The 11,119-nt window shown below is 41.1% G+C and overlaps 1 protein-coding gene and 1 pseudogene across 1 annotated transcript in view; one reads left to right on the top strand and one right to left on the bottom strand.

Annotated features, from left to right (window-relative positions):
- Window positions 1-10,891, bottom strand: part of TBK1 (TANK-binding kinase 1) — a 43,011-nt gene extending 32,120 nt beyond the window's left edge. Inside the window, exons 1-3 of the mRNA XM_008572269.1 lie at window positions 10,762-10,891; window positions 8,190-8,307; window positions 430-570 (exon numbers count right to left, since the gene is read on the bottom strand). Of these exons, the coding sequence (XP_008570491.1) occupies window positions 430-570; window positions 8,190-8,276 (228 nt within the window). The 5' untranslated portion in view covers window positions 8,277-8,307; window positions 10,762-10,891. The remainder of the gene's footprint in view (window positions 1-429; window positions 571-8,189; window positions 8,308-10,761) is intronic.
- Window positions 2,382-3,995, top strand: LOC103590125 (annotated as a pseudogene).
- Window positions 10,892-11,119: the final 228 nt, after the last annotated feature.

Genomic DNA, 11,119 nt, shown 5'->3' with positions numbered 1-11,119 from the left:
CACCAAGCTAAGGGTTAAGATCCCCTTACTGGTCATCTTTAAAAAAAAAAAAAAAAAAAAAAAAGAGTCCTTGTGATAGAATATTTCGTTAAGCCCTAATTTTCACCAGTTTTTTAACCCATTTTTTTTTTTTTTTCCTTTTTTTTTTGTCTTTTTTCGTGTCCGGCAACGGATCGCAACCCTCAGTGTCGCGCCCGTACCGGACCGGACCATCAACGGGATCGCAACCCTCGGTGTTGCGTCCGCACCTCGCTCAGCCAGTGAGCGGGAACCAGTCTGTATGTGGGATCCGAACCCTCGTCCCAAGCGGCGCACTGTAGCAGTGCGCCACCGGGCCAGCCCAACCCATTTTTTAATATTAGATTATATCTCCTGAATCATAACTACAATAAATATGATGACAAGATTAATTAAAGTCTGACTACTTACCTCCTCTTCAATAGCAAATAATTTGACAATATTTTTGTGATTGAGTTTTTTTAACACTTCAAATTCTCTCATTTGAACATCCACTGGACGAAGGAAGCTTATGTTATTAAATACTTTGATAGCAAATAAATCACCAGTTTTCTAAAAAAAAAAAGGGAGAGAAATGTTTATAATATCATAAAGACATTTATAATTCATAATATCATAAACACAATAAAAAGGTACAATTAGAACTAGCTATAGCATTCTATCTTTCTGATGCATCTTTTAGACATAGGTAGTTTGTACTTTTTTTTTGAAAGTTAAAATGAATCAATCAACTGCTCAATATTTCTAAAAACCGTAGGTTCTGGAATTCAGAAAAGGCTATTTTCTCTCATATTATAAAGCTTTCATTATGATAAAACAGTAGCAAAGACAGTCACACATCAGAAGATAAAAACTATAATAATAGCAAAAGCAAAATCGTTTGGATAAGAAATAGAAAGTGAAAGTCACAAGAGTTTCTCCAGGGCCTGATAATTTTAAACTAACCAAAACAGATTAAAAACTATATTCCACCTATGAAATTTTTATTAAGAATACTGAAGTAATACAATTAATTTTTAGGAAATATTTCCTAGCTCCAACAACGTTTGCATGTGTGTCCCTAAGTAGAAGTTGGACAATGAGGTTAAAGTGAGGTTAAAGTTAAGGTGGTTGGATTAAACCACTTCTGTCCTGGGTAACTTTCTGCAACTCCACCTAGATGACTAGGGCAGGTGGCTCCTTCACAGACCATCCCTAGAGGATCAAGGCACTTCCTTGTCTCTAATCATGTACCTGCAGCCCACCACTCTCACTCTCTCATGGCCTACTGAAGTAGTTCGATCACACCCAGAATTACAATGCACAGCCACAGCTGGGACGGAATCTCAGAGGCACAAATTACATGCTTACATTACAGATAAACATCATACTCGCATGTTCTTCATGTTAACTTTCCTTTAAGACTTCTTCCGGGCCCTCCCACTTCCTTCCAATCACTCTAGTCAGCAAGCCTCTCCTTGGTGGCCAGTCTAGATCCTTTTGAGTTTAGCCTTTCTTTTCCCCCATTTATCCAAGGTTGAACTTCCCTGGAGTAAGTGGAAAGATCATTTTCTCTTTGAGCAGAAGATATTTCATGGCTCACAATCTGTCAGGACCTCTGTACTGTTCCTGCTTTGGAGCCCTCTCGATAGTTTTCCATACAGATTCACCCTCACAGCCATCATCCTCCCCTCACCCCAGAATCATATGATCTTTTCTCAAAACCAATGAACTGCTTCATAATCCCACCCCTCAAGATCACTATTTGCAGGCCACCATCTAAGTGATCCCCCTCACCCTGATCACGCCAAATACACAAATAGACATACATTCTTTCAGGAGGAAAATGAAAGAGAAAAAGAGCTACTGACCATTTCCAGACAAAATTAAGAGAGAACAACAATTTAAAGTTCAATTACACTGTTTTTCCATTTGTTCAGTCAGGGTAAGGACAGGCCAAATCTGTATATTGGCCAACAGAGAGATTCTTGTTAAGGACAATTGTCTAAAACTCAGTCTAAAATTAGGAGAATCCTAACAGAAGAGCAAGCAGGGAAAATAATACAATGTTGCAATGTACCCACTGTAGTCAGGCCAGTATTTTCCAAACTTGTGTAGTCTACATCATACCTGTGAGATTACTAAGACTCATGTGGAAATGGACCATTTTCCCTTTATTCACCTGCACAGTCACCTATCATTCACTGTCACTAAGTCAAAGCATACAGGGATACTTCAAAAAGTTTGTGGGAAAACAGAATTTAAAGATAATATGAATCTTTCCATAAACTTTTTGAAGCACCCTTGTATATGAATTATATTTATAGATCTACATGTGCAGATCAAGACATTCTTCCTATATCTCTCTTCCCTTCAACTTCGCCATGGTTATAACACACATATACATTCCCCTACACACAGCAGTAGCTAAAGGCAACTTAATGAAAAAGACAAATCAAGTTGGTAATATACTTTAAATAACAAGCTTTAAACTTAAGAACCTGGTCATTCTAAACAATAACATAAAAGGGCTTAAGAAGCTTGCCGGTCAGCTCGCTTGAGAGACTGTGGTTCTGGTAACATCAATGTCAAGGGTTCAGATGCCCGTACCAGCCAGCCGCCAAAAACCAACCAACCAACCAACAACAACAAAAAAAAACCCCAAACAAAAAAAATACACACACACAGAAAAAAAAAAAAATAAATAAATAAAAAATGTCAAGGGTTCAGATGCCCGTACCAGCCAGCCGCCAAAAACCAACCAACCAACCAACAAAAAAAAAAAAAACCCCAAACAAAAAAAATACACACACACAGAAAAATAAATAAATAAATAAATAAATAAATGGAGAGCTAATATCATGGTTTAAAATCCTTTAAACAGTTAAGGGAAAGCAGGATTTTGGGGGGTATAGTCCTAAAACACATCACCAGGAAGACTGTTAGGGACCAAATAATCAATAGGGTCTTAGCAATCTTTTTCTTTTAAAAAAAAGATGACCGGTAAGGGGATCTTAACCCTTGACTTGGTGTTGTCAGCACCACGCTCACCCAGTGAGCTAACCGGCCATCCCTATGTGGGATCCGAACCCTTGGCCTTGGTGTTATCAGCACCGCACTCTCCCGAGTGAGCCATTCTTACACCTCTCAAATCATTATTTTAAATCTCCACACTATACTGAATAAATTACATCTTTGTTTCCTTTGAACTTCAGGTTATTTTAGGGTAGTCTAACCTATCCTCATTCATTCATTCATTTTTTCATTCAACGAACATTTACAGAATGCCTACTATGTGTAGGCACTTACATGAAGGACACTGAATATCTAAATAAGGAAAGAGCACCAAATATGTGAAATATCTACTAGTGCCAGGTTCTTTAAATATGTCTCATACAATCTCTATCACTACTGACTATATGCCATCTCATCAGTTTCCAACTTGCATCCTTTCTAATGCCACCTTGATACTAAACTTGAAATTTTTGTGTACAGGGACTGTGCATTAGTTGTAGTTATTTTCACTAAGTCCACCACACTGCCTGATGCATACCAAGTGATTACTAAAGTTTGTTAGAATCGATGAGGATTAAAACATCATTTACTTCAAAACAAATTTGGAGAGAGTGGATGTCTGGCTTCTGAGTGGGAACCTTCATAATGCAAGTGATGAAAGAGAGAATTAAAAGTGGGTGATGTTGAGAGAGGCAAGATTTTTATTCAGAAGTGTGCCCAGTGACACACTGTGGAAAAGGGAGGCAAGCACAAGACGGTCCAATCTCCATGGTCTGTGTTGGAAAACGGGTCAAGCAGCTGGATTCTCTTACACAGATGCCAACGAGAACAAAGGCATCACCTGGGGAGAGGAGACACGGATGGAGTATTTGGAGAATTCCAAGAAGTACACCCCTGGAACAAAAATGATCTTCACTGGCATTAAGAAGAAGGCAGAAAGGAAAGACTTGACAGCTTATCTAAAAAAAGCTGCTAATGAGTAATAGTTGGCCACTCACTTATTTATTACAAAACAGAAATGTTTCATGACTTTTTATGTGTACCATCATAATTTAATTGATCTCATACAGGCTTCCGGTCAAGATGGCAGAACAGACAGTCCCCAGTGCCACTCTCTCCCACAAATCAACCAACTTACAACTATTAAAAAGTAATGACAGCCAAACTGGGGCTTCTAGAGCTCAGGGGAAGAGGAGAGACCTATGGAGTTCATGAAGGTGGGAGAAGCCAGGATGACAGAAAGAAAGGATCCCTTCTACCATTTTGAATCCTGGCCTCTTCAAGGCTGGAGCTGCTGAGCACACCGAGCAGGAGCTAGCAAAAGCCACAGGTGTGCCCTTCATATGAAGTTGCTTGGAGGCAGCAGGGGAGAAGAGGGTCTCACGCCAGCAAGACCACCAACAGGGTTCCGTGGACCCACACACGAGCAAGGAGCCACAACAACCAAAAAAGGAGTCGTTCAGAGACCGGTGAGTTATCACAAGGGACCGGCACACAGTCCATCCCATGGGAAGTGTTTGGAGTGTGGGTGGTGGGTGAGACAGGCCCACTGGGGGAACACTGGGGCACAGCATAGACAGCTGACCTGCCCCCCAATCAGTGCAGGACCACTCAGTGGAGACTGGTCAGGAATACAGATCTGCAGGGAGTGCAGTTTGATGAAAAGACTCAGGTCCAGACCAGAGTTTCTACACAACCAAGGTGTAACAGATCGCATGAGACCAGGAAGTACCTACAAAGTCAGCCATTAAAACCTGAGCTGCACAAAAAGCCTTCCCAGGGCATCAGCAGCAAAGCAGCTTTTTAGCTCAACCACAGGGCTCAAGTGCTGGTCCCCACAGGAAGTTCCCCATTTTAGAAGCAAGCAAAGGACAAAAATTAGTTCCAGTGCAGTTTACGTAGTAGGAACAGTGAATAATCCAACACAGAACTGAAAGAAAAAAACAAAATACCCACTGACCAGAGACAAAGTTTGATAATAACTAGTAAAGGTCTCATTTTACCAAAGAACACCTATAACACCTAGAAGGACTGGAAGTCCTCTGGGCTACCAAGCCAGAAAGCGGAGAGGGTCTCAGCCATGCCCCCCGACACCCACAATCAGCCCAGTGATGACCACCAAGCCACTGCAGGAAACACACCAGTTTCCCAAGCCAGGGCAGTGGGGGGCCATGAGTTTCAGTCACACCCCCCTGACATCTGCATTCAGTCCAGCATGACCAAGCCACCCTGGAAGCCCCCAGGAATAAGGGGGGGTGCTGTGGGCCTCAACCACACCCCTCCTCCTTCCTCCTTCTCTTACCTTATTTCCTTCCCCCTTCCCCTCTCTCCCTCCCTCCCAACTGCCCCATAACAACATCTTAGAATATAAAAACAGATGGAGCCAGGGATCAACTCCTCCTCCCGCATCCGGGCACAACAATGCTGCCATGGGGCCCGCCCAGGGTCCTGTGGCATGGATCTGGGGATCAATCCCTTCTCCCACAAGCAGGCAAGAAGCACACCAAAAACACCACTTCCATGTGGGGGACCTACCATGGCCACCAAAATGGCCACAGCTGCTGCAAAAGTGTCTAGATACCATAACCACTGTGCAGATAGCCCGCCAGCCACTTGAGTACACTGACACAAGGAGAGTCACCAGCAGAGACTAAAGAAAGGAAGAGGATGTTCCTCTCCACAAAGCCCATTCCAGAGTGACAGAAGAAGCATCTATGCTACAATAACAGTGGGGGACCTGAACACACTTCTCTCAGCACTGGACCTATCATCTAGGCAACAAATCAACAGAGTAACTATTACTCTTCCAGAAGGAGAGAAGAAATCTAGGGTTATCAGAGGTGGGAGCGGGGAGGGAGAGGGGGATGGGGAGAGATTGGATAAGGGGCATAAAGAATAAGTATGATTTGTAATAATGTATATGCTAATAATATTGATTTGGTCAACATACGTCAACGTTGAACCCCCAAAATATGTATAATCAATTATGATTCAATAAAAAAAAGAACTGTTCTCATATACCAGAATTCAGGTCATGAATGACTGACAGAATATTTTTGTTGGGACAGTCCTGATTTAAGGAAGACTGGTTTGTGGTTAAATGAATATAACAGGTTTTTAAAATTTTGACAGTATTTCCAGTTCAGTAAATAATATCATCGTTTTCCCCTTCTAAAGATATGACTGGACTTGATTAGTAATGCTCAACTTTTCACAAAGATGGTGAATGTTATCTCAAAACCTATTGAAAACTGGTTTTATATCAAATTTATGTAACTCATTACATGAATAAATTTAAATACTGGGGAAATTCCTTCACTGTCTCAGAACCAAGCAAGACTCGCCTGTGTTTTAATTTGTGTTCATTAGACTGTTAAAGGCAAGGGCTGAAGATAAAGTAGCAATGTCTACTTTATATTTTTGGTCTTAACTAAACCAATCTAGTTAGAATTCCCTGTATCTAAAATGCTGCCGCCTTTTACTTACTTGGTGTGGTTTTATGCATGGTTTATGTATAATATCAAATAAAGAATATTTAATGCTTCTCACATTTTACAGATGATAGATGAGGTCAAATGCTTTTAAAAGTCTGAGTGACAAGATATAATACCAATTTAAAGTTAACTTTTGAATTTTTTTTTCTCTTTTTTACAGGGTTTTGCATTTTTTATTAATTTTCTCATCAAAATTACATTTGAGAGATCACGATCACGGAAATGGCTATGCGTAATTAACAATGCACTGTGAGTTTTATAACATGTTTAAAAGTGAAATGTGTCACAGCAGTACAAAGGACAGGAAGAGGGAAAAGGAAGTATGCGCTGTAATGTTCTTACACTGTACTTAAAGTGGTATAATGTTATCTGGAAATAGACTATGATGAGTTGAAGATGTTTAATATAAACTCTATACTTTTGAATTCCATACTAAGTCAAGCTCAGTTATAATTTAGGATTGTCTTTAAACAGGTATTCCAAAACACATAAAACTGTATAACTACTGTGTATGTGTGATTGATAATGGTGCTTTTGCCAATTCGTTAGAAGGATTAAAGTAAAGGCGATGTACACAAATTTGTAAATTATGTGATTATAAGACTTAAAGACAATTAAAAACAAAATCACAGATCAAGAAAAAAATTCATAGTGCTGAAAAGTTAGTGATTATATGCATTATAAAAGGATTTTTTTACTCCAATATTTTTCCAGCTTCCTTCCAAGAGAAACTTTAATTATCTTCAATTTCTTCATTTTAAATTATTTTAATTATTTTTAATTTCATCCTCTAATATCGAGTCTGACACAAAATCCTTTTGGTTCTTGAAATGGCTTTGGGATTGGTCCTTTTATTCTATTCCCAATTCCACTACCAGGTTCTGATTACCTCATGCCAGGATACAGACTTTTTTTTTTTCCTTCCTTTTTGTCTTTTTTCATGACCGGCAACCGATTGCAACCCTCAGTGTCGCGCCTGCACCGGACCGGGACCGGCAACAGGATTGCAACCCTCGGTGTCGCGTCCGCACCTAGCTCAGCCAGTGAGCGGCCAGTCTGTATGTGGGATCCGAACCCTCGGCGGGAGCACCGCCATGCTCTCAAGCGGCGCACTGTAGCAGTGTGCCACCGGGCCGGCCCCAAAGGATACAGACTTTTAAACCTGGGTTCCTTGTTAAGAATCTCATTTTACTCCAATCTGCCTTGTAGGATGCTGTTTTAGTGGGTGCACGAACTCTTAGTAGAGCATGATTATCAGTGGGTTCCCCTCCATACTACACATCTGCCTCCCCAATAAGCCTCCTACCCCAAATCACTGCCACTTGAACTTCTGCTAGGGAATCACTCACTACCATAGGGATTACTGGGTTGGGGAAGGAATCAAAAGGCACGATGCTAAACTAATCTTCCCCAGTCCCTTTTCAACCAAACTCCTGTTTTTCTCTGCTCCTTAACACATAACCTCTCCCCACATCTGAAACAAGCTATACCTTAAATAATCACAAAAATCATTAAAAACAATTTCTTTAGACCAAAAAAAAAAAAAAAAATCACAAAAACCACTGGAAAATGTCTTTAGACAAAGAATTAAAATCACCAAATTGCACATTTTAGTATAAGTGCACTTCTCAGAAGAGAATATATACAATAATAAAAAGCCTTCCAAGGTTTCTCTGTACCAACCTTATGTCTTCCACGAAAGACATTTGCAGTAGCTCCTTGGCCTAAAATATCAGATAAAAGCCACAAATGATTAGAAGTGCTCTGCATCTCGGCTTTGTCAGGTGATCCTCTTGTGATACTAAGAGAAAAGAAAAGATATGCATGCGTGTTTTAAGAGAATTATATAGTTAAGAAACAAATGTTAGCTATTTTTAGGTCTCAAGTAAGATCACCCATTATTTACTGCTAAACTGAAATACATAAATAGTCCAATGTAAAAATCTAAGTTTCTAGCAATATTAAAGGCTAAAATGCTGTGTGGGCTCTGAAAAAAAACAGTAGGCAAGCTGGCTGGTTAGCTCAGTTGGTTAGAGCACAGCTATATTATAGCACACCAAGGTCATGGGTTCAGATCCCCATGGTGGCCAGCTGCAGGAAAAAAAAAATAACCAATGATATCTTTTATATTCAATTTAATTCACTTATCACAGGGCTGAAAGAAACATGTACTTCTCTTCTAATTTTACCTTTGTCAATGACAGTGACATTGGCTACTGACCTCCTTCAAATGTTCTGAAAGATTAATCAATGATAAATTATATTTTTAACTGTTTTAAAATAAAAAAAGTAATAATGCAAAATATAACAGAAATATAGATAAAATTACATTGTTTCCTTCAAGGGCAGGGCAACACTAATGAAAACAACTGTTGCCACTGTGTAACATTTATATAACCTAAAATTTCACCTACACTGAGCATGACGATCATAAATGGAAAGATGCAAAAATTATTATTCCTGAGAAGTTATTAACTTTTCTGAAACTAATCTAAGGATAGTTTCTCCAGCCTCCAAATATATCGATATACACAAAGTATATATTGCCAAGTAAAAAAAAAATAGGCATCACCTCTAGCCTTGTTCTTAATACTTAAAAGTTACGGAGCTATAAAAATATTTAAAATATTTGAACTCCACGTTGGAATAAAAATGAGGTATGCTAACATAGCATAAACCCTAGATCCACCATGCCCCCTCTCCAAATCTGCTATAACATGACATCAAAACACAGATCTTAATATACCCTCATATTAAGTTAGAACAAAAAGCAGTATGCTGGAGTATTTTGTGAGGGTTAGGAACATATAAAATGGCCAGGGATCTAAATTTCACCAATCTCTGGTATACTAGAATATATTCACATAATTTTACCATCCATCTAATTCAGGTACGGAATTTTATATACAGCAACTTATTGGAAATAAGCAATAAAAATAAGATTCTCCTTTCACAAGTAAGGAATACACATTTGTCAGTTAACGCATTCCATTCAAGAGCCAATAATAAACTCAAATATCTAATGAAAATCTTCCCTAATTACTGTAACTCTGCTTCAGATAACTGTAAAAGGCAAATAGTATCATTAAGTACCTATATGTACCTAGGGGATACTAGAAAACACATTTATTGGTTAAGATATCTGCTCTCTATATAAAGACATAAAAATATGGTTTCACAACAGTGATCACAATAGTGATCAGGGGAAATGTCTTCTAAAACTCTCTTCCGAATAACCCCACAATAACAACATGCTAGAATATGACTCAGCATACCCATAAGGTGCTTGCTATATAAATTTTCCCAAGATTTTTTTTTTAATTTTTTTTTTTTTTCAAAATGTTGACAAGAGTATAAAGCAGGCACTCAACAAGTATGTTACTGGTAATGCTGTTTTAAGTCTACTTCCTTTTACTGTCCAAAACGAAAGTTACCATTTGTCCAAGGATGAAAACAGGTCTGGTGACCTGGCCCATGGACAAATTTCCAGGATTTCCAACCTCTACCATTAAGTGAATCCTTTATTAAACAGACATTATATTAGGAGTTCCATAATGAAAAAGGTCGGACTTCGGTTATACAGTTGACAATTATTGGGGAGAACTTGTTTTGAAGCCACTTACTAAAAAAAACCCTGGGAAATGGATTAGAAAATAAACCCATCAGCCAGGTCCAAGAGCAAGGAAACGTTTGGGAATTTTATATGTGTATATTAAAAATATCTGCTTTCAGCTTCCGGTGAGTCAGCCTCTACTGTTAACATCATTGAAACCCTAGTGAAACGTCTCTTTTTAATTGTCTGAAAAATCAATCTATTTAACTGCCAATCACTTTCAACGCTCGGAAAGAGGGGTAGAAGGCGGAAAGTCCGACTCCAAGGGAAAAAGACACCCCTCCTTCGCCGGGGCAGCCAGGGCCCAGACCCGGTAACGGAGTCGTCCTCTTCATGCCCAACACTGCCGGACCGGGGAGGGCCCGGGGCGAGGAGTGGAGATGGAGGGGACTGGGCCCGCGCGACCATTCCACTGGCTTCCGACGCCCCAGACGCCCGGGAGGCGGTGTCCGCGCAGCCAGGGTCCGGCGAGGGCTCGGCCTCCGCTTGTGCGGGGCTTCTCGGGTCCCCCACCCCGCCCCCGCTCTGACTCAGCATCCCAGCCACCCACAGGGGGCGGGAGCGCTGCGCGCCCGGCTGTGCGGGGCCCGGCCTCACGTGCGCCGGACAGCCTCGGCCCCTCCGCACGTCCTCCGCACTTACCCAGCCGGGTCTCCACCGCGCCAGCGCCAGCGGGTTCCCGCGGCCTTCTCGCGCCCCGGGACACTTCCGGCTTCGCGAGCCCCGGCCAGGGGTCACGTGACCGACGGCCGGCGCACGAGGGTGCGCGTGCGCGCACGCCTGCCGGCCCATCTGGCCGCCGTCGCCGCCTTCACAGTCACTTCTCCTGTTGAAGGTTGCCTGGACCGCTGTAGCGAGGGACGTGGTCGGTAGGGTGCTGAAGACCCACCCTGTCCACACCTTCTGCCTGTCTCCACCCCTTACTCTTGAGGGTGAAGCCGAGGAGCCCTGAGCAGTGAACACAGTAATTCAGATTGCCGCACCTCCAAGTCCCGCTCTG

This window comes from Galeopterus variegatus, unplaced genomic scaffold, assembly GCF_000696425.1.
Source record: "Galeopterus variegatus unplaced genomic scaffold, G_variegatus-3.0.2 Scaffold771, whole genome shotgun sequence".
Lineage (NCBI taxonomy): Eukaryota > Metazoa > Chordata > Mammalia > Dermoptera > Cynocephalidae > Galeopterus > Galeopterus variegatus.
Note: the sequence above shows the minus strand (reverse complement) of the source record. Positions and strands in the feature narration are given on the sequence as shown.